Source organism: Papilio xuthus, unplaced genomic scaffold (assembly GCF_000836235.2).
Source record: "Papilio xuthus unplaced genomic scaffold, Pxut_1.1 DF827714.1, whole genome shotgun sequence".
Taxonomy (NCBI): Eukaryota; Metazoa; Arthropoda; class Insecta; order Lepidoptera; family Papilionidae; genus Papilio; species Papilio xuthus.
The window spans coordinates 3,203,075-3,228,613 of NW_013530935.1; the positions used below are offsets into that span (position 1 = coordinate 3,203,075).

Genomic DNA, 25,539 nt, shown 5'->3' on the forward strand with positions numbered 1-25,539 from the left:
TATGTAAATTGAATGACATCTTATACTTGAAAACCGGTCAATTCGTTACGGGTACAGGCGGTTACAATGCAATTGAGTATAGTTATTTTCAGATATTTTGGCGGCTCTGTCTCCGCATTCCGCAACTTCCCGTTACATCTAATATAGTGTTCTACGTAGTGACTCTAAATTTATAAGCCGCCAAGATATCTAAAAAGTACTATACTAACGTAATACATTCTTACTATAAACATACTTGTATACCAACATTCATAGCTGTCGAGTAAAATTTAGATGGATCGTTATGAACCTTCATTAAAATGGCGGTTAAAATATGTCGTACTCTTCAGCTGGTTAATATAATAAGTGATAATTCCACTTACAGTTGTCGGGGCAAAGGGACCCGTCAAAACCACACTCGGGAGTGTCTGGTGGAGGGGTGGTCCGCCCCCCGGCCCAGTGAATCGGACGGTTTGCGATGAATTGTAGAGACGAATTTGCCGCTATGTAAGTTGCGACGACCTGCAAACAAAGAGATTTCATTATAATACTTATTACAGAACGGATATTTTATTTTAATTCAAATATATTTTAAGCATTATCCCTAAATGTCACTTAATTGAATTGTCTCTTTGTATGGATGCAACTTTTTGAACGAATGTACTTCGTAATGTCTTATCTATTGATATATATGTATGTGCCTGTAGAGATTAGGATTATTAAAAAGTAAAGAAAAAAAATAACGATGTTCCATTGTTTTTCTTTCAAATATTGATGAACGATTTATTAACAACAATTCAAAATTATTATTGTTTTTTGCCGATTCTTGTTAAACGATCTTAAAAAAATCGATGTAATAATTTGCAAAGTGCTTTTATATTTGAACGTGTTCTCTACCTTTACTAAACATGTTACAATGTTAAGCTAAAGCAATAACACAGGTCAGAACCAATACCGCAACATGTGATCGAGTTCCAATTCAATTTTAGCCTAATATTTCCATACGGCATTCCAAATATTCGCAAATACGAATAATATTGAAGTTTAGTAAAACAGTTTTAAATTATTATAACATTTGTTACACTTCCAAGTATTGTTTTGTAATTCATATCATCAATAGATAATTAATTGTTTAAAAATAGTTTTTTTTGGTACTATTAATAAGGAGCAGAACACGACAAATCATCAATACAGGATTCAAAATAGTATAAAAAGATCATCACATAATTAAGCAACAATATCAACATAATTTTTTATAGGTTATGGTGACAAATGATCAAACGGTCATCTGAATTTAACCAAATTAGCGAACTAATGTGGCCCATAGATATTTGCTTTTGCACATCTACAATGGATAGGACGCACAGAGAGAGGCCACCTTGCACCTTCCTATACATCTCTCTCTAGAGGATTACAATATGCCTCCAGCACACATTTAGCGAATGCAACGCGGAATTACTTCAACTTCACGCCTGTCGGTGTGATGGGGGTATTTCACTGGACTAATGAAATACCACGATCACACGCATACCAGTGGGCCATTCGTGTAAGATATGTTACTTGTTACGTTGTATGTTACTAATATGTTGTTTATTTCTATAATCTTATTAGAATCTGTCACAGTAGAGTTTTATAACAATTATTTAATTTTAACACTATTGATTTAATAAGTTTCTGTTGTCCATTGTATAAGGTAAGAGAATGAATTTCATTTTTTTTCTACAACATAGTTGGTGGTCCAATTTTGATTCGACAAATTATGTTCACTTCAATCCGATAAACACTTGTATCTCTCGTTTAATAGCAAGTATTTTAATAACTATACAATTACTCATACATTGATAGACCATATTTTATTTAAATTAATTAATCATATAAAATAAATGATTTTTTTTTTGGAAAAAAAAACATGACATGTAGTTTCACCCAGTTGACCTTGGACATGTTTCTTTTTAAATGTTCATACAATTAGTTATGGAAATTTTTAATTTATTTGACATGCATTTAATCTCCGTTTCCATTAAAGAAATCTATATCTATATACATATTTGCAAAATTGGAGTGTCTGTATGTAATTTAGAAAATAAAATCATATTTTATACACAATATATTGGAGTATCTGATAAAGAAAATCAATTTTTTAAATTTCTGTCTGTCTGTCTTTCGCTAAGACGCGTTTGTTTCGGGTAATCTCCATACCGCCTGGACAGATTTTGACGGGACTTTGACAGAAAAGTAGTTGCCGTGCGCAGGCATATTATAAGCTACTTTTTTGTTTTTGTTCTGCGTTTATATAAAGCATAATGTCATCCCGATCATTTTCTTTTAAAAGAAAAACAGATGTCAACATGAAATCTTTCAGCAATGGAACTACGACTTAACATTATTATAGAAGATCAAAAAATATATAAAAATGTGAACAAAGCCGTGAACAGCAGCTAGTAGAACTATAAAATAATAAGGAACTATAATTCGTATGTCAGGATAATAAATAAAAAAAAATATTATAGAGAACAACAAAATTCCTTAAAATAATGCCGAAAATGAAAGGGCTACTGACCATGAAACGTTGTTTTTAAGATAACTTTAATTCAATTTAAGATTGCAGCAAATTTAAAATATATAAAATGACAAAAAACTGAACATTTTGCACGGTCCTGACCTACATCTCTTACTATGGGTTTCAGACACCAAAAACTCTGTATTAAATATATAGTCATCCCTGTCTTTCATCTTTGAAAAAAGAGAGATTACAATATGTTTTAAATTTTGAAACCGAGATTTTGGTCTCAGAAACCAACAGTCACTGTTTAATTTCAATATTGTAAGTACAAAGCAACATTAAATAAAAAAAAATAAGGTATTATTCGTTGCGAACTAAGTAGAAGGTTTATCGGGTACGCGAAAGTGCAAATGCTAAAGTTTTATTGGGAAACTATTTTGAAATCTCTCGATGTCTAAAAAATCAAGAAGATTCATCAAATTTACTACTCTACCTCTTTTGGTAGAGCAATATTTATTATTTTCCTTACTCGTGAAGGCTAACATTGCTTTTTAAAGTTCGTTTAATTTCTTTTTCTAGATTTGTGTTCACTTTGTATCAGTTTTGAGTGAACCCTCCACATGGTTGCAAATTACGTTATAGTCAGACAATCTTATTGGGTCCGGTGAGTAGGCGCTGCAATCGCAGTTAATTCTAATAGTCAATATGTAAAACCTACTTAGACATAGAAAATGATAACTTACAAAAATGACAAAACTGCTATTATACGATAAGTATGACACTTTTTTATACTGACAGAGTAGCTCTTATGGCCACCGGGTCAAACAAACTTGTCGGACTATATGACATAAAATTTCTACACGCGTCATAAGCAGGTGTTAAAGAATTTGCAATATTCTATTTATCACGAGATTTATTTTAGTATTTCAGTGAAAAGACATGTTTACTACAACCCACGTTGTCGGCACATTTATAATCTAACTAGCTGTCGCCTGCGACTTGGTCCCCGCGGAATTGAATAGAAAAACATTATTAGTAGCCTTTCTTAGTAATGTCTTTCTTACTAATATAATAGGCGATTGTTTAGATAGATGTATGGATGGATGTTTGTTTGATGGTATCTCCGGAATGGCTGAACAGATGTCAAAGAAATTTGGCATACGTATAGAACTTAGTCTGAAAGAACACATAGGCTACTAATAATGTTTTTTATTATTTCCGCGCGGACGGAGTCGCGGACGACCGCTATATACAGTAAAACAAAGTATTTCGAAAACAAGATCGATTTGCGATGTTTAGTCGCAATCGCAATTCCGCGTTGGTTCTTGGTAATCTCCGAAACGGCTGAACTTATTATGCAAAGTAACTTAGCCGTTTTTTTTAATGACGCGCTGACGAAGTTGCGGTTGACCACTGTTTATATAATATGTGCCGATGCCGGACTTAATACACGTGAGTGTAGCCGTTTTGGAATAAATTAATTAAACAACGTAACTCACCGTAACCTGGTGAGTTAAACAGAGATTAACTTTTCAAGCCTTATCCTTTTATAAACATCCATAATTTTAATATTGTACTGTCGAATCATTGTATAAACAAACAAGCTGTCGCCCGCGACTCCGTCCGCACGGAATTAAAAAACACTAACTTTTAAATTATTCAAACTTTCGTGAGACATTATAATGAACTTATATAAAAATTGGTAAACACTCACGTATATTTGTCCGGTGGCGGCACCGACTAGTTTGGTTGGCCCCGATGGGCTCGAAACTATTCAGTGCCGCCACCAGACGAATATACGTGAGTGTTAAGCCGTTTTTATATAAGTTTGACACTACCTCTGTTGCCTATGTGTTCTTCCAGACTTTGTTCTACATCTATGCCGAATTTCAGCGAGATACCTACAAACAAACATCCATCCATACATCCAAACATTCGCATTTATAATATGTATAAGTAAGAATTAAGATTCAATAGAAAAGACACCGACTGACAATCTCATTTAGGCATTTTTAGTGTATAAATTAATGATACAAACATGTTTGTTTTAACCTTTTTTTAACCATAAAAAACATCAATCTTATAAGTCTGTGATTACAGTACTATAAGGTTAAAACTCTTAGGATTGCTTTTTTATAATTTCTTATTTCTATAGAAGGTCCGTTTTGCCTTTAAATGTCCGTTAATTCTGTTTTAGTAACATTTTGTTGCAATTGTCAACTCAAGGAAGTTGTAAAATACACAAAATTATGAACGCACACAATATTTTTTTTTTACTTTTAATTTTTGTTTTTACTGCATTCACTTTGAAAATTGACTTTCGTGTGAAAATATACTTCGAATTTTATTACCTTAAAACTTCTCAAATATCACTGATATCATTCACCTTATTAAGCATTTTTTTTACTTTATTTTGTCAATCAGGTCAATGAATCAGTTTCATTTTAATTAAAGTTTTATTTTTAGTAACTTAAGTACACTGGTTTTAGCAACGTAAGAAGTACTGGAATTGATACAGAATTATGCAACCGTTTCAATGAACATGACAACTAACATTCACCCATTTCGAAATCTGTGTCACGTGACGAGTGTAAAAGTGGTCGTCGAGGTAAATGTACACTTTTGTAGAAGAAAGGGTTAAACGCAGAACAAAGATATGTTACAAGAATTTACAAGTAACTATATATTCCATCGTGAGGTCTGTATATGACACATATTATGTATTAGAAATAAATTGCTGTTCGTTAGTCTCGCTAAAAATCGAGAACGGCTGAATGGATTTATCTTATCTTGAAATATTCCTGGAGGTCTACAGTAGGTTCAAAAGATGAGCAAAATTGGAATAATTTCTGTAAAATACTAAAAACAGCCTTTTTCTTTATCTCATATAAACGGCTGAATGGATTCTCTGAAATTTGACATAGATGTAGAACATATTGTAGACACATAGGCTAATAATTATGTTTATTTTTAATTTCGCGCGGACGAAGTCGCGGGCGACACCTAGTTATGTATAAAATATATACATATTATATATCTATATGTAATATACTAGCGGTCGCCCGTGACTTTGTTAGCGAAGAATAAAAAGACTACCATACAATATTTCCACATGCCTATATTTAAATTCCTGTCAAAATTGGTCCAGCTGTTCCTGACATCATCCAGAATAAACGCGGCCTTGCGAAGACAGACAGACAAAAATAATAAAGATGGTTTTTCGTTATCGACGCACAAATTAAAAAAAATAGCAACGCAAATACATTATGTTGTGAACGAAATATGATTTTTTTTGATGGACTAACACACATACACTCCAATAATTGATATATATATTCATAGATATGTAGAAATCGTACATATTAAATATTTACAACAAAAGTCTTAGTTTTCATAACAGGACTAGCTGTCGCCCGCGACTCTGTCCGCGGATTAAAAAAACCGGTTGATAAGAAGCCTGCGTACTTCCAGACTATGTTCTATATTTATGCCAAACTACAGCAAGATCCATTCAGCCGTTCCGAAGATACCTTCGAACAAACATCCATGTAAACATTCGCATTTATAATATTAGTAAGAAGTAAGATAGTTACAGCATGCTTTTATACATGTTTTCTTCCAATGGAAACGGTAGAAAGTATCAGTTTTTATAACAGGATATTGGTATAATTAACGTATGATAATGTAAGCATGTTATCACGTACTACTTACAAGGTAATTTTGTAATTAACTACAAGATTTGTATCTTGTTCATACTATTTTATTTAATTAATGAACTAAATAACTGAATAAGCCATATAAAGCTAACAATTTTTTTATCTATTTCGGTCATCTTATTAATCGTAAGATCAGATTTTATATTGAGATTTGATTTTTAAAGTTTGCATATTGATGGATCTTACTTCTTACTAATGTTAGTAACGCGAATATTTGGATGAACGGACGTGTGTTAGAAGGTATCTCCAGAATTGCTGCATGGATCTAGCTGAATCTCATAGATGTAGAACATAGTCTGGAGGAACACATACTACTGCTACTGATTGAATTATTATTAATCGACGAAGACGGAGTGGTATGCGACAAGTATTTTTCAATAAAAACCAAAAGTTCTTATGAAAACTTTGAGCTCGCGTACTCTTTCAATAGATTATTATATGACATAGAGCAAAAAACTATATATATTACTATATATTGCTTTCGATAAAAACCATCTTACAAAGATTAGTCGGGGCAGAGACTGTCGCTTAGGTACTAAATATTATCCTTGTTACCAAATACAGTTACTAGTATTTTAAACTACACTCACAAGATATGGTTACAAATATAATTATGATGAGAAAAAATCGCAAAGCATTAACTTATTTCCTTGTTGAATTGCAATTTAACTTTTAACAAAATAGTACACTTACCTCAAATTTACTGGTGTTTGGGTTCATGTCCAATAGAGAGTACGAAGCCACGCGATCGCCATTTGCATCAATTATAACCTCCCCGGTTATACCTAAAACAAAAGTACGTTTAGAGATAAAGTCGTCGTTGACTTAAAGTCCTATGTCCCCGTAGTGGGGCAGAGGGCGTCCACAATGCGCCAAATTACCAGGGAGGATACCCGAAACAAACCGAGCTTGGCTGTGAACTGCAAAGCGGCAGCGTTGCCAACAACCTAGGGCACGGTGGATTAATCAACTACTTGCCCTAACTTTATAGATTCAAGAAATTACTTTTTAGAAAGAGGTAAAATTAACAATAGTACGATTCGCAAAAATATATTTTTGCTACGTTAGCGTAATTAAAAAATTCCACTACCTTAGGTATTATATAATATACGTGAGGACAAGAGAGGTGTATCTTCCGTGGGTTGTGTAGAAGCCCTGTGCAGAGAATACCAAGGCGTCCCTTTGGAGATCCCGGGACTCTCCGGTGGCCATCCACCGAGGTGGTTTTGGTGAGTCAAGTCTCACATAGTCTTTCCCCCAGAAGGCAGGGTATCTTTTGGCGGTTCCCCCGAGGAAAATAGGTATGATATAACTATTTACCCTCTGTTTTCTTTCGGATAGTTGCCTCGTTTGTACACTTTCGAAAATCTTGTAGCAAATAACTTATCAACAGCTAGCCTGTTTAAACTGTCTACTTTTGTTAAAATATAACCGCAGTTCATCCTTTTAATGTCTATACTTCTTATTCTCATTTAAACAAATAGTGGCGTCAATGATCGTTATAAAATTACGTGGGTAGTTGGAATTTCCGTTTACACCGTAATGGAAAAAACATCAAATCCTGGATAACTCCGTATCGAATATACATTCATGGAAACGACCAATCATTAGTTTTTGATTTTTGGTGGTAACTGTAGGTCAATTACGTTAGATTTGGTTAATTGGTTTAAGAGTAAGTTGCGAGTTACATGTATAAATTACTCTTCTTAATGTTATTACTTCTCTTTTATGACTCTATGGAGTATTGAATAATATTGTTCATGATACTCGATTAACTCATAAATAGCCATATAGATTCAAACATTTTTTTGTACATGGCAATATAAAAATAGTATCATTGCTTTAGAGGATGTGCACCGAATGCGCTCATTCAAGAGCATGTTTAGCATAAGAGACTTTGAATATACTATACATAAATATGTGCATAAATTGCGCACATTTGCTAGCTCGGCCTCCGCTACAGGAACCATTTCGTAACACGTGGCCTTCACGTCTATCTTTTTTGTTGGATAGAGATTTAAAGAAAAAAAAATTACACGTTTCTTCAAAATTAAGAAGTATTTTTCGATTCAATGTCATGTTGAAATACTGTAATATATTTAACACATTCGGACTGACTTAATTTCCAATTGTTTTTTTTTATATCATAAGGTGGCAAACGAGCGAACGGCCACCTGAAATCGCTGAAATAGCGAAGCGAGCGTGGCCCATAGACATACGCAATTACAGATGCGTTGCCTACCTTTACTTATAAGACAAAGGGAAGGGTAAGAGTACCAAAATTACGCCTCGGGTACCACACTTATCAGACAAAACGCGGAACTGCTTCTATTTTACGCCTTTCCTCTGTGTGGTCGTGGTATTGCACCGGACAAACCGACCATTTTATATTAAAACCATTAAATAATTGGCTCTATTCTGAGAAAATCATCCTTTTTACCGTTAGGGTAAATAGGTAGTCAATGTTTCAACGATTTACCTTGAAAGGTTCTATTCCACATGTTGCGAATAACAGCCGACCCATCTAGCTGACCCCTCGGGTCGGCGGACTGGCTCAAAGTATCGTTGAGTGCAAGAGCGTACAGCAACACGGCGTCGTAGAAAGCTGCAACGAATGTCGACACCATCTCCCCCTTGCCAAATGTGTAATTGTACTTCGTAGCCGCTAGATCCTTTACCTATAAAACAAATTATTTGTTCACATACGACTTATGATAGACACGAAAATAAAACATCTAAAAATGCATACACTCCGTTACCCAGAGTAGAGTATATTACGGATTTCTTTTCTATGCAATCCTAGTACTCCAAGCGAGGGTTCGCTTCGATATCCTGTATTTACAGTGATCCTACTGCTAAATATACTACAAATATATTATTACTTATTTTATCTCAAAGATATAAGGGATGAAAATATGACAAGGTTTAGGGAGTGGCAGCTCTGTGCCTTAATTGAAGGTGACATTTAAAAAATCTGCACAACATAGAAACCCATAATATATGTCCTCTGTGATAGTGAGATGCCACTGGACGCGGATGGCACCACAGCAAATGATTGGCGAATTGTAAAAACTAGTAAGTCTTTATGCATAGCCTTAGAATTGTCCATTCTTGTACCGGCGCGACCATGTGGCTTTTCACTTACGGATTATTTGACTGTTATCTAACCTTATCAGAGAATTCGAGGTATTCTTTTTTTTCTGGTGCAGGGCTGGTGACCGTTAGCACCGCGCTGTATGCACGTCGAGCTCGCTCGTTTCTTTCTTCTGTGTCCCCTTCTATCTTCCATGGTTCTTTTGATGACGCGGATGCTAAGCTGTGTAAAAATGTAAGTAGGTAAATAAAACGGATTGTCTTGTCTAAAATATTATAAAAAAATGTAAATTTGACTGTTGACACTTTGTTTTTTTTTTCCTTTAAAAAATACAGGAGTACGCGGATAGATATACAGTTAAGAATTGTGTATTCGTAATAATAGCATTTTATTTAATTATATATATATATCCTCTTCCCCTTACCACTCTTTTATTACATGCATAAGAAGAGATAATGAATTAGGTTGAGAAGGGGACGGATAGGAAGGGGATATATCCTCTTACTGTATCTCCTTTGGGTCTCTTGTACGTGTCTATGGGCAGCGTCACTTCCCTATTACAATCTGTGCTAATGCGTCTCTTTTAATGTAATAAATAAAATACTTATTTACTTTGAAAAAAGTTCGATGTTGAAAAATACGTATTCTCCAGATGACACCATGTTCAGTTCATCAGCGGCTAGCATTATTTCCCTGACCGTGCTCGGGTTAGCGCAGACCACAACAACTGCAACAAAAGTCATTGATTTAATAAAAGAACCACACAAATATATTGCCATTCCTATTATAATCTTTGTGAAAAACAGAGACAGCTATATGTATCAATCTAGCTTTTTTGCAGTGGAATTCACGGTTATGACAACAAAGTAGAAGCTCAAATGCGAAAGAGGCTCCTGTATTATAAAAATACAAACGTTTTGGAACCGACGAAGTAATTCAACAAATTACCAAACAGCTTATCAAAAAAATTTTATGCAAAAAGTAATGATTTAGTGCTTTAAATATTAATGACTTTATAACATTTAAAAATTAAAATTACGTCGTTTATTTAAAGTGGTGTTTAAGAATCTTACGCGGTTGGAAATTGTGTAACGAAATTAATTTTCTAATAACTCTAACCAAATTTGAAATAAGGTATAGGTTAATTACTGTTAGGAAGAAAATCCGAAAATGTAGCAGTGTACCCAACACTAGCCTTACTAAAATGTCGTCGTTTGTGTCCCCTCACTAATCATTCTGACACTGGACTTTGTAACGAAAGCCAAGGAATTCTAATTAATGTGTAAAATTACCTAATAATAGACAATTCATTTAGGAATCCACGGGAAATATCAAAAACTTTATAAAACATTGGATGAATGAAGGACTAAAAGTTTTAAATCCCGAGAAGAAATGGTATTCCTAATGTTACAACTGATCACCATGACACGATCACCACTGAAGAAAGCAAATTCCAAATCACGAAGTTAAGAATTTGTCCCCACATTATATAGTGCATGTTAGAAGACATAATGTAGTTCCCACGAATTAGCTAGCTTTTTGGTTCGAGACAGCTGTGAGAAAGTTATTTCTCAAAAATTAGTATCACAAATGTAACTGTTCATAATCGTAAATAATCAATATACATAAATTTGCATAAAATCATTAAGTTATCATTTTTTAAAGGTTTTTGCTGGCATGTTACAAAAAATTAAAAAAAAATTCTTCGAGATGTATCTAAACTGAAAAATTACAATTTTTTTGTTGTTTTTGTTTTCACATTCAAAGTCGTAAATGGTCTACCTTATTTAGATTTGGAACAAAAAAATGTGTACAAAGTAGACTACAGAGAGTCTCCTTAGTGAGCAATTAAGTGTGGCAGTTAAAAAATGTTCACTGAACAATGTGTCACTCTCCCAAAGAAATGTTTTGTCCGACATTTACATTGACAATATAAATAAATATTCGTTCTAACAAAACCGCTTTACAAAAGAATTTTAATTACGTAAAAGTGGACCCGTAGATATACATTAACATTTATGAAAAATTCTCTGGAATGTAAAGAGGGACTAATTTACAAAATTGACCAAAAAGTTTATCAGTAGATGCTGAATTAACAAGAATGTAAATATAACCTATGAGGAAAAAGGTTTAAAATGAAACAGATCTTTTTGTTTGAGATATTTCTCACATACTCACTTCTCGTCATTAACGAGAGATTCGTAAGCAATTCCTTAATGACTGTTGTATTTGTCACCGTTTCATCGAACGGTATGTTTGGTATAGATGATCCGGAATTCTTCTTCAAAAGGACGGAGAACACGGCGCTAAGAGTTAGGTAGCATGGACTGTTCCCCTTTCCAGATGCGGGGTCATTGTTGTGGTACAGCATGCCCAGCTTACGCCAATTAAATTCCTGCAACAAGAAGAAAATAAAGAAATTTTACTCTGATGTACATATGTGTATATTTAGTTCTATGGAACAAAACAAATTAGATATAGAAATAATAATTGAAAATATGTAAATAATTAATACAATTTTATGATCATTGCCTGACAAAGGTCATTTAGGTAGATGTTATTTGCTTTAAGCATTGACTTAAGCACTAAAAGGCAGAAAAGTGAGAAGAGAATAGAAGGCCTATCTTACAAAAATGTTGAATTAAATAATATACGTACGTATATCAACCACTTAAGGCATCACAAAAAAATAATAAAAATACCAAAAAACCTCTACCTTTTTCTATTGAATCAAAGTCATTCAGTAATTCGAAACAACCAAGTATGGGTAAACAAAAATTCATATAGAATGGTTAGTTCTCTTACTAAATTCTAGTCATTCAAAACTTAACACAATTTTAATGGCAAAAGAGCAAATAGAAATGTTCTCATAACTTCGAAATATTTTAATGAAGACAACTCAGTTCCAGGTCCCAAAAAATTTCATTCTAATAAAAAATGTTTTAAAGGTACTAAATTTAACAAAAACTATCGGTTCTGAAATGTGAGCCTGAGTTTCGCAAGAGTAGTATTGTGTTACTCTTTGGATATTGTTATAAAGTTCGCGTAGCTTGTTTCATATAGAATTTAAATTAACTATACTGAATAGAAGCAGTTGCGAACAAAAAAATAAAACTCTTGAGAACAAAAAATTAAACTTATTATATAATATTATTCTTGAGATGTTTCTGAAGATATTTTAATAAATTCTTATGGCATTACAGCTAGTTTTAAACTGAACAAAGTGAAAATGAAAAAAATGCTATGAATATTTTCACCGTGCCAACAGATAAATATGTCATATGTCATTGGTCAAATACTAGAAAATCTAACGAATTTCAATATTGTATTTAAATTTGATTTTGTGTGTGAAAAAATTCAAACTTATTTAAAATAAAATAATTTCAAATAAAGTAAATAATGGTTATAAAAATATACTTGACTTTTAGCCTTTGTAGATATTGTATTTCCAAGCTTAACTTAGGTTATAAATGTCTCGGTTTAAAGTCCAAACAAAAATGAAAATGGCGAGTAATTTTACTATAATTTTATAAAGAAAAAATGAGCAAGCCAAAATCCAGAACGTTCATAAAAATAAAACACAACACACGTAAAAAAATATTTTAAACCAAAAAAATAAATCACCAATAACACAATACAACATTCAGTACACAAACTTTTTAAGATTCGCTTTCTAATTACCTCAAAAACTTTTCTAATAGCTACTCCTGCTTGTGTATAGCTCCCCATCATTCTTGTGAGGGTTTGGTAGCTTGGTTGCTTGTATCCAAATGCTTCTGCCTGTCCCCCAGCAGTCAGCACTGGAATCCTCCACGGACCAGCATATCTAGCGACTGGGGCTATCACATATTCGCACCCCGGGCCAATAAATGCATCTACAAAAGACACGTTATTTTAAAAGCAAAAATTTACTATGAAAAAGTAAATAAGACCTAAAATTATTTATTACTATTATATTACTTACCAGCAGAACCATTAACATAAAACTCAAAAGCTGCCAAAGGTCCGTCAACAGACGAACATCTTGTATCTCTATAATCGACTAAAATTTTCCATTCCGGTAATGGACCATCCTCTTTTGTTACTGCTACTGCTGCCATTTCTACTATTGGAAGAACTTTAGCTAGCGAGAACACTTGTGTAGGGTCTTCTGATAACAGTACTCCAAATTTCACTATCTTTTCATCGAATTGATGCCTTTCGGGTCTTAAATTAAAATTAGTCCTCTTAACAAAATAAGGACTGCTCGCTAAGTCATGAGGGTAACCAATCGCATGAGCATTGTCATAAATATTATTTAATACTAATAAATTTTTAGGATATTCCGTGGAATTTATAAACTCTTCCTTATTTTTGTAATAATTGTAATATTTATCGAGATCTTGTGCACCGCTATTGACGTACTTATCAGGTTTCTCTTCTTCTGATTCTTCATGCAAAGATGCACGGCCCTTTCTCAAATACTTTTCATGGACTTGTAACTTTGGTTGGTCAAGATTTATTTTTGTTTTTTCTTTGTTAAATGTATTGCTCAAGGGTAACTTATATACGTCTTTATTTGCTTTTATATTTATATTATTTACATTAACATCACACGAAATTATCACATTAAAAAGACATACGTAGAAAATTAAGAGGAATAGAAATTTGGGTATTTTTACATTCTTCATAAAATTCGTTTGATTTTTAACCTCGTGTGCTTGAGTATTGTCCAAGTACTGATTGTGCTTTGTTTCATTAACATAGTTTTCAATTGAATCCTCTTTATTTCGTCTTCTTTTGAAATTGGAGCGACTTGAGTATACCTTCCTTGCTACCTTCCTTGTTGTTCTGAATATTCCACTAGTAATTTTAAGAAGTATCGCTTCCACGAACTTCTTTAACATTTTCCTGCTGCGGTTTATCTCATTTTCTTGAATCACTTTAAGTTTTTTTTTCACTCACACATTCCTAATCTTTAAAAGATAAGTTTATAAATGCGATGATCGTTGGTTTTAAAAAAAAACATCAGTAGGCTCGATTATCACTTTAAATGTTTTTAATATAGACGTTACAGTTTTATAAAAAAACTAGCGGACCCGACAAACGTTGTCCTGTCTACACGTCTTTAAATTGAAACTGACTGAAAAAATTTGACACTGCGATGATAGCGCCGTCTGTCGGATCCAATGTAAAACATTCCAAAATCAACAACTACTAATAAATTAAAAATTAATCAAAATTGTACAGCAGACAAAATTGTGAATCTAAACCATTCCCAGATCCCCTTGAACACACACAAAAAATTTCATCAAAATCGGTCCAGTCGTTTGAGAGAAATTCAGTGACATACACACGCACAGAAGAATTATATATATAAAGATATAACTAAATTTATAATAATTAACGTTTTTTATCTTCATAGTTAAGGAAAAAAAATGAGGGTATTTATAAAAGTAGTTAAATACTAACTACTAAAACTAAATAACTATCAATGGCCTTTATGTCTAAGTTTTAAAAACGTAATCTATGGTTTTATTATTAACATATTTAGAATTGAAATTACCGTACTTCAGTACCGACTGCTGCATTAATAGCTCAACAAAAATAGAACGCTAATAAAGGAAGTAATTAAATTTTGTACCATGTGCAAAACAATGTATACAAGTCAATACACAAAGTTCTCAATTGATCGCAAATACCATAATTTTTAGGGTTCCGTACCTCTAAACGAAAGAAACGGAACCCTTATAGGATCACCTTGGTGTCCGTCTATCTGACGAAATGCCTTATTTCTAAATAATCTTAGCAGAGCTTTTTTTTTAATTTTTTTCAACCGTAAGATTAGAATTAAATTTATGTTTATTTGATTTTGTAATCAATTAATTGATTTATGCGAGATGAGGAGATTTTATTTATTAAACATTAATTTAATCCATCAATTAATTCATCTATTAAAAATTGAACTATTTGAACAAAAAACCAATTAACGACTTATAAACTGGGAGGTTCTTTAACCATAAAGCAGTTGTATTTGTGCGTCACGAATCAATTATAATAACTGGATGGAAATAAAAAAAATGACGACCATAGTATTGAGTTAAAAAATATGAATCGAATGTCTCCGGACTTGTCAAAATTGGTTCAGATATTTTAGGTTCTACGGTATCACAATGGAAATTCAAAAACTCGCATGTGTCGATCGGAGAAAAAAAAAAGATTAATGATTGGATTGTTTTCTTACCATCATAAGTAATGAAATTTATATACCGTTGTATACGAATTTTAATCGAGTATTAAGTATAATTAAAAGTGGTAATATGACGTGCGCACGACAAGTCAAATTAAAATTATCTCAAACATAATCCTTTCCAGGATGTATGGGTACAGGAATTTTAACGAACAGTGACGGATTGCTATCGTGTGATACAATTTGAAAGTGGAAATAAAATTTTGTTTTTTCTTTTTTTTATTCACAACTTTTGAACAGTTTATTGTATCATAGCAGTTTTTGATTAAGATTACTTAACGAAGTAAATAAGTTCTGGAAAACTGGAGAGAATAGTCCTGTTTGAAATTTCAATATATTTGCTATATAATAATTGTAATCCCTTTTGTTAGGAAGAAAATCCGACATTGTGCCGGTGTACTGGCACAACACTAGCCTTACTAAAATGTCAACGTCAATGTCCCCTTACTAACGATTCTGACACTTGACTTGGTAATGTAAGCGGGCCATTCGCGCCAAAGGATTTTAATTAATAAATGTCTAAACTTTCAATAAAATATAATTATATAACATACTATGGATCTATATGTCAGTTCGATTACTACGTTTAATCGTAGTTGCGGTGGAATTAACAATGAATTATATTTCCTAGATACTGACATTCAATATTTGAACTTGAATGCTCTTTGTTTCCTATCTCCGTTATTTACGTAGTGTGTTACAGCAATGTTTTTGTTTAACAATGAATTTCCACTACTGAAACAATTATACAAAAACATACCGTCATCTCTGTCATGCACATTGACAAAACTGAAACAACAATTAGTGTAACACGTTCCTGTTAGGGTCCGTGCACACAGACCGGAGAGAACAAGTAAAATTGAGCTTTATTTGATTGAAACAAAGTTTAATTTAACTTTTCACATTTTTACACTTGCTCTTGATAAATTGTTGCATCAATTGAGCTGTTGAATGTGTTATCATTATAGTAATTGACCTTGGAATTAATGAGCGTGTTTACATAATATATTATACTTATTATACACATTTCTACAAATACATTGCTTAGGAAGTGAAGAATATAATCAACTAGCGGTCGCCCGCGACTCCGTCCGCAAGGAACTAAAAAATAATAATTAGTAGACTATGTGTCCTTCTAGACTATGTTCTATATGTATACCAAATTTCAGCGATATCCATGCAGCTGGTCTGGAGATATCTTCAAATATCCATCTATCTAAACATACGGCTTTATAATATTAGTAAGATAAATAATATTATATGGTATATAGTATATCAATGGGATATACATCATCATAATCTTCTTGTCCTTTAACCTGTGGAGGTTCGAAACACTATCCGAATATCCCAAAAGCTTATTATCTCGTTTTAAAAATATTTACTAATTCCAAAAATATATTAAACAAAAAATTAAATCGTAAAAAAATCTTATACCGTTAAACTAAAAATTCATTAATTTGTAAAAAGTACATGTTAACTCCAAATTGGTTAATGTGTAAGCAAAGTCCAACAAGAAAATTGTAGATTGGAAGTAGAGAGGTAAAAATATTATCATTAAAAAGAAATAGTCGCTATTAATAAACATAATTTTGTCAAAACGACTTTATCAAGTTAAAATTAATTTTCATAAAAGCACTTTCTTATACTTATAAGTTAAATTAAATTGGCTTGGTACATTACTGAAATGATGTCTTAAGACACCAAGTCTGGGCAAACATTTTATCAAACAATTTTGAAAGGTTTTTGGATTAGATGAAGTTTGAAAACTAAATAATCAATTAACTAAAAACAAATTCATTTACGCAACTTATAAGTTTATTTTCTAATTTAAGTGATACGTCTTAAGTTTATCAATGCATTCCTTAATAAATTAAATAAAAAATTCTTTAGTAAATACTACATTATTTTACTAGCTATCGTCCGCGACGCCGTCCGCGCGTATTAAAAAAAAATTAATTAGTAGCCTATGTGTTCTTCCAGGCTGTGTTCATCATGCCAAATTTTATCGAGATCCATGCAGCCGTTTTAGAGATACCTTCAAACAAACATCCTTCCAATATATTATAATATAAGATATTAGTAAGATATAGGATGGCAAAACTGCAGACGACCATATGATAAGTTGCCTATCATTGATCGGCAGAGAAAAACTTTAAACTTCCCTTCCCTAACCAGATTCAATTTCACTTCCAAAAAAGTGTGGAAAGGGGAAGAGGATTAAAATGTTGGCCTCTGGCATACTGACGTCAGTTGAGACGCGGATATACTATCAATTCCCGCCTGTCTTCTATGTGGTCTATGGTATATTATATGTCTAGCAGTAACGAATACTTTTGTAGACTCTACCATTGTTGTATGTTTAAAAATAACGTTAGTTTATTTTCTAGTAATAATATAGCTTAACATAATGTTATGCGTACATTTATATCGGTATCAAAGTACGCTGTAGTCGCATTTATATCGTAGACAAAGTATTTTATAACATTCTAGAAACACGTGATTGTATTATAAATAAACATGTATATAAATTATGCAACATCCTGCATTCCATAAAAACTATTAAACATTACTATTCAAGTAAATCGTAACTATGATGTACTAGTTGCCTCACGCGACTCCTTCCATGCAGCAATAAAAAAATAATTATAAGCCTCTTTGTTCTTCCAGACTATGATATACATCTATGCTAAATTTCAGCGAGATCCATGCAGTCGTTCTGAAGATATCTTCTAACAAACATCCATCTATCCGTACTTCCAAACATTCACATTTATAATATTAGTAAGATTGTATTTGTAGGTACATTATGTACACTATTGTTTGTGGCCTTGCTATGTAACTACGACGATGTTAATGCTGTATGCATGAATTAATCTGATTATATACGTTGCAATAACAATAGATTTACAATTATTAACTAAAGTAACTATTTTCGACCGTATCTGAGCATGACCGCTTAACCAGATTAAGGATGACTTAAACCAATAATCCGAAAATTCATAAGGTACAAAAATGTTTCGATCGTCGTCATCTTATATATAAAATTCTCGTGTCACAATTTTCGTTCCCATACTCCTCCGAAACGGCTTGACCGATTCTCATGAAATTTTCTGAGCATATTGAGTAGGTCTGAAAATTTTAATCCCTCGCGGACGGAGTCGCGGGCGACAGGTAGTCTATATATATAAGAATCAATTGGTGTCCATTAGTCTCGCTAAAACTCAAGAACGGCTGAATGGATTTATCTTGGTCTTGAAATGTTCGTGGAGGTGTAGGAAAGGTTTAAAAGGTGAGAAAAATTCGAATAGTTTCCTGGAACTAATTATGTTTTTTTTTCAATTTTTAAAGAGACACGGCGACAGCTAATAATATAATAATTTTTCTGAATGATATTACGATCCTTAGATAAGAAAAACCCTGACACTGATCTTGAACTGACTTTGTACAATCTGTTTTAATTTACAATTAACCCAAAGTTATAATTAATTAACGTTGCACTTCTACGTGCAAGGTCATATGTTACTACTTACTAATATTATAAATGCAATAGTTTGGATGGATGGATGTTTGCTTGAAGGTATGTCCAGAACGGCTGCATGGATCTCGCTGAAATTTGGCATACATGTAGAACATAGTCTGGAAAAACATATAGGCTACTTAAGTTTCTTAATTCCGCGCAGATAGAGTTGCGGACAGCAGCAGCTTATTATAATTATTAATAAGTAGAGACATGTAATAATATTAATAATATTTTTTGTCTAACGATATGTGAATTCTAAAAACTCTATAAAAGAAACACGAAACTTAAGGTAAAATACAAAAAATAAACTTGATGATCTACGGAACAGTAATAACGAGTTTTGTTGTGTAACCGTCAGTTACTATTACCGAAATACTCAAATAAAAATATATTGTCATCCCATTCATTCCCTTTAAAGTAACAGAGACAAAATTTTGTTGTTTTACGCATTTTTCTCGCAGTGGAAGTCTGCGATTATAATTTTATTTCCATGTCAAATGTCGATGTGTACTCTGTGGCCATGAATTGTACACGTAACCACATCTGATCTATAAATAGCTCGTGACTTTATATTTTTAGTAACAAGTTTTTATCATCGTAACAGATTATCCGAAATTGCATACCGATTATGCGATTTATTACACGAGGCCCCATTTATGTTATGAAACAAAACAACTTTATTATCGATTAGCTTTTGCCCGCGACTTCGTCTGAGCAGAATTAAAAAAAAAAGATCAAATATATATCATGTGTTACTCGAAACTATGTACTTTATACTCGCAAAATTTCAATAAGATGTGTTAAAATGCTGCGAAGTTATCGAGTAATTTTTTGCATCAAAGTTAAGAACTTGAATAGTTCACATTTTTTTTATATCATATGGTGGCAAACGAGCGACCGGCCACCTGAAATCGCTGAAATAGCGAAGTGACCGTTGCCCATAGACATACACAATTGCATATGCGTTGCCTACATTTAATCGACGGAGGAGGGGATGCACAGAAAGAAAATATTTTCCCTAAATTTCACTGAATGAGGCCTCCGGGACGCACAACATCAGAATAAACGCGGAATTGCTTCCACTTGACGCCTGTCTTCTGTGTGGTCGTGGTATCTCACCGGGCGAGCCGGGAAAATTCGTGTGAAGATGTTAAAGCGGGCTCTACCACTGTTAAAATTCACATTTATCATATAATTAGTAAATAATAAGATTCAACACGTATATTTTAAAAGTGCGTTTAAACCGTGATACTTTTTGTATATGCCGTGATTATTATTTTACAATTTCAATTAAAATTATATAATTCATTGTTAAAATATACATAACTATGTATATAAATTGTAATATATACACATATTTATATTTAAATATGACCTTGATATCTAGGTAATGAAATAGTTTTCGAGAACACGGTTATAAATAACCTTATATAAGTACTGGTTACAATTTATTATGATATTAATTTATGTCTTGAAATAATATTTTTTTGATCTTTTCGCCCTTTAATTAAAGTATAAAATGGCTAAATACTGTTTAATTTATTGATATTTGTGAAAGTACAGAGTTTATTTTTAGACTGAAGACCGGATAATCCAGTGTTACTCAATAATTATAATATATTTTTTTAAATTAAAACGTAAACATTTCAGTTTTAAAAACAATCTCGGGGTTCGGATGTGCCAACGCAGACTCGAGCGCAACCGAACATGGCTTATGACAATTCTGGCCTCATCATCATCAGCTCACTATACATCCCCACCGAGGGGCTCGGAGCCTACCCTAAGTTAAGGGTGATTTTTTTTTTTTTTTGTGGGCGGCGCTATGCCGCCCTCTCGTTCCCCTAACATGGCGATCAGGGACTTTGGGATGCAAGAGTCTTTATTACTTTATTAAAAAATTTAAAAAAACCAATTAATTACAAAGTTTCTTAAAACTATTTACAACTGCTTTTTTTTTTTTTTTAAATAATATACAAAATACAACTTAAATAAAATTACAATTAAAATACCTATTATACAAATTAAAATTTCGAATTAAATTACAATAAAATCCAATCTAAATTACAAATTAAAATTCAAATTAAAATACAAATAAGATCTAAGCTAAATATAATATGTACAAATTAAATAACAATATACAAATAAAATTTTCAAATTAAAATTCAAATAAAATTTTAGATTAAATACGAGTAAAACTTTAGTAAAATGAATAACGTACAAATTAAAATTTTAAAACAAATAAATAATAAAACAAATAAAATTAAAACATTTATCACAGCTCAGACCTTATTTCTATTTATCACTACTTTGGCCAAGGATCGGCAGTACTCTACGAAGTGTCCACGTGTCTTTTTGTTACTTATCAAATTGTTCAAATTTTTCTCCTCCACTTTCTCTTTCAATTTAATTTCAATTTTAGCTCTTTTCGCTGCGAACACCGGACACTCCGTGAGCACGTGCAGCACGGATTCACCCCGTGCTGGATCACACACGCAAGAGGGGTTCTCCTTGCACTTGAATTTGTACAAGTATTCGGAGAACCCCCCGTGACCAGTTAAAACTTGAACCAGCACGGGGTCCAACTCAAGGCTCCGGATTGTAGGGTAGGCTGCTACGGCGTCGGGGAAGAAGAGCTTCGTCGTTGAGGCCGTGACTCCTTCCATATAACGCCTGTTCCATTTGTCAAGCGCATCCAGACGAATCTGTCGTTTGACAAATGAAACAGGGCACCTTTCATAATTGGGCTTGGTCTTCATCCCGACTGCGGCCGCCTTCGCGAGTTCGTCTGCTCGTTCGTTTCCCTCCAGCCCCGCGTGCGCTTTCACCCAAAACACTTTCACACTTTTCCCTTGCTCTCTAGCCACTTTCAAATCTTCCCTTATACCATTCGCGAGGGGATGGAGAGAGACGCCGCTTCTCAACGTTTCGAGTGCTGACCTTGAGTCGGAATAAAGACCGAACCTCCTTTCATTGCTGTTAAGGGTGATTAGGCCATAACCACGCTGGCCAAGTGCGGGTTGGTTGACTTTACACATATCTTTAAGTTTCTTCTCAGATATGTGCAGGTTACATCACGATGTTCTGGCCTCATAGAGAAGGCACTCAACAGATGTAAATCTGTTTAATATTTGTCAGGTTATTAGTGAGATGTACTTAGTTATAAGGAAACTACGCGATCGTATTAATATGAAATTTGACACAGTTTAAGTTATTGTGGAGAAGAGTTACAAAAAGATATTTTTAATCAAAAATAACAATTGAAAAATTGTTTAAGAAATGAATTATGATCAAAATTCTGTTCAGTTCAGTCTACAAAAACACAATATAAGTAAAATAAAAACTTAGATGCGTTTAAAAAAGATTAAACCCAGAGTCAGTTTAGTAAAAAATACGTGAATTATTACTGTAAGATTTGCTGATTTATAGACACACTAGCTCTCGACAGCGACTCCGTCCGCAAGGAATTAAATAAAAATTAGTTGCCTGTGTTCTTTAAGAGCTCGGTGGCATCCCAATCCGGTAATAATAACAAAGTAACAGCCCGAGTCGAGGCTCTTGAGGGAGCTCTCGATTCGTGTTACTCTTAAACAAGGTTCAGGCTAAGCGCCATCTGCGCTCAGCCACCTCTAGTTCGACGAAGCTGTAAATGCCTCTTCAAGGCAAACAGTGACTACTCAGTCACAAAAAAATGTGTTCTTCGAAACTATGTCAAATTTTAGCGAAACTCATACAGCCGGTCTCGAGTTACATTTAAACAAACATTCGCATTCATAATATTAGTAAGATGTTTTAAAATGTAAATGTAATATAAAGTAATTAAAATGTTAAATTGTATACACGATGATCTTAGTACAATATTATAAGGTGACCTTTAGAGTCTAGTTTGTGACGTCAGCAAAATGCAAATTACACAGCAATAAATGTAAATCTCAAATTAGATCTGCCACAGTTCCACTTAAAAAGATTAATTCATATTATATTTTATATATTTTAAATACGTTTATAATCCATCTTGATTTATTACCTTTTGGCAACAATGCATGAAAATTTGCAGCCAAAAACTATTCAGCAAACAAAATCGAACACTATTTTCGATACTAAGCAATTAGCTGTCGCTCGTGACTCCGTTCGCGCGAAAATAAAAAGAAACTTAACTAGTAGCCTATGTGTTCTTTCAGACTATGTTCTACATCAATGCCAAATTTAATCAAGATCCGTTCAGCCATCTAATCATTCACATTTACAGTATTAATAAAATGTAAACATCAATTACCTTAACCCTGAGGGGTAGAAACAGATTGCAGATCTTTATTTGGTCCTGACAAATCTTTCTTGCCTCATGCTTCATACATCTATGCATATAGCTAATCAGTTTTAGGTGTTCTTACTAAACCCCTTTCTTAATATAGGACCAATGTTGACGATATGCGTGCGTCTAGGATGACTTCTGCCGCTAAAATAACTCACATTTGCGACATAAAATTTCTTGACAATATAAAATCTTTTCTGTTTTATTATAAAAGAATCTTTATAATATTATATAGGTATATCTTAAGATTTCTTGTTAACAGAATTCTCGAGCAATTTTCTCGTGGGACAATATCAACGTTGCGCAAAGTTTGCCAACTCATCAGTTCGGACAGATGTCGCCAGTTTCTCACGAACTTGGCATCCCAGACAGGAGACTCAGATGTCTTTTAACTAATTACAATTCCTATCAGTTGTTGACTTTTAATCGTTAATTTGCCTTATTTTACTAACATTATTATAAAGCTAGCTGTCACCCGCAACTCCGTCTGCACGTAATTAAATAAAAAACATATTTAGTAGCCTATGTGGTTTTCCAAACTATGTTCTACATATATGCCATATTTCAGCGAGATTCAAACAACCGTTCTCTACTTGCCTTCAAACATTTATCAATTCTTCCAAATATTCATATTTATAATATTAGTAAGATTTCTTAAGTAATTAAACTTAAGCTTCGTCTGCCGAAACACTCGCAGTATAAAGTGACTTTTATTTTAAGTAAGTCGATGTCCACAGTCAATCTTAAAATAGACAACGAGTCATGCACTCCCACGTAACATAACAAATGAGCTATAAAGATCAACAAACTTGTAACGTTCGTAAAAAATATTGCGGTACTGAGTTTTTTAAGCTGTGACTTAATACCTGAATTGTTCGGGTATGTAAAAAAGTTCAACAGTCAGATCATGTTAGACAAGGACAGTTGTATAGACCAACCAACTTTTTCAACTCTATTCGCTGATTCTGAGACAACCAGAAAATTTTATTTTTTATTTTATATTGCGACAGGTCAGTTGTGATTTTTTGTAAATATAAAATTTGTGTTTTTTTTAATACAAATGAATTTACTGTTTGAAGTTATAAGACAAAAACATATCGACCGAATGTTACGAATCGATATTTAAAATGTTAGGTATGATTTTTTTTGTAAATGTTAGTCAAGGTTACTGGCAGAAAGGAAACTAAATACAACTTATTTAGTCTACAACATGTAGTCCAATAACAATAAATAAAAAAAAAAAAACAATGCAATAATCATTGTATAGTGTTTAAATTCAATAGTGCTAAGTTTACTCTTGTACAAAATAGGAATAAAATAGTGTCAGTTAATCAACTGTATATCGTACACTATCTTTATTATAAGTCTAGTATAAATTACTTATTTAAAAAAAATGTAATAATCGAATAAAGTTCAATGACCTTTGCCATTAACTCAATATGGAAATTTTTCCACGGTCTGATGAGCTGAAACATATAAAATAATCAAAAAAAAATACAAAATTATAATTTTGCATCAGTTCCCACGTTAGAGATAATAATAACGTTAAATATGGAATTTAATACAAACCCAAATATATAATTATCTGAATGATAATTGCTGTAGTAAATCAAACGTTATCATTTCAGAGATTGAATCGTGATTAAATTCACATCATTTGTTGTTTTGTGAAATTTCTCTCATTTGGAATTTAATCTTGTAAAATATTGCTACTAATGTGCTACCAATATACAAGCGCTACTTTATTAATTATAAAAAAAAACAAACAGTTCACATAATTATAATATTTGTAATTCATACTGCTTCAACGCGCATATCACCAACCAAAAAGGTTTTGGAATAACAATACAATAATTAACTTAATAATACTTAACTAAATTATTACTTCTGTTTACTTGAAAATTATTCTTATGGTAAAGAATAACATGGTCGAACTTAAGATATAATAAAGATTTTAAGTGACTAAGCCTGAGTTCACTTAGGCCTAGTCACGACTAATATTGTACAACCTAGAGACAATAGGACAGTGGAGTGAATAGACACTTACTAAGCTAGCGCGTACCATCTTTCGACTAAATCTAGACTAACACCAGGTGGGATCGTGGTCCAAGAGGTGGGTCTCTATAAACCCTAGGCATCAGCGGGGGAGGGCGGGGTATCCCGAACCTTTTTTTTTTTTTTTATAGTCA

At 32.8% G+C, this 25,539-nt stretch overlaps 1 protein-coding gene across 4 annotated transcripts in view; it reads right to left on the minus strand.

Annotated features, from left to right (window-relative positions):
* Positions 1-25,539, minus strand: part of Gcy (receptor type guanylyl cyclase) — a 66,798-nt gene that overhangs the window by 10,798 nt on the left and 30,461 nt on the right. For 2 of the 4 annotated variants that reach the window (XM_013310652.1, XM_013310651.1), the window contains exons 2-9: positions 13,257-14,242; positions 12,974-13,167; positions 11,471-11,687; positions 9,905-10,019; positions 9,367-9,514; positions 8,678-8,876; positions 6,892-6,983; positions 363-501 (exon numbers count right to left, since the gene is read on the minus strand). In XM_013310652.1, the coding sequence (XP_013166106.1) occupies positions 363-501; positions 6,892-6,983; positions 8,678-8,876; positions 9,367-9,514; positions 9,905-10,019; positions 11,471-11,687; positions 12,974-13,167; positions 13,257-14,178 (2,026 nt within the window). In that variant the 5' untranslated portion in view covers positions 14,179-14,242. Of the gene's footprint in view, positions 1-362; positions 502-6,891; positions 6,984-8,677; positions 8,877-9,366; positions 9,515-9,904; positions 10,020-11,470; positions 11,688-12,973; positions 13,168-13,256; positions 14,248-25,539 lie in introns of all 4 variants that reach the window. The other 2 variants (XM_013310650.1, XM_013310649.1) reach the window with 1 other exon arrangement.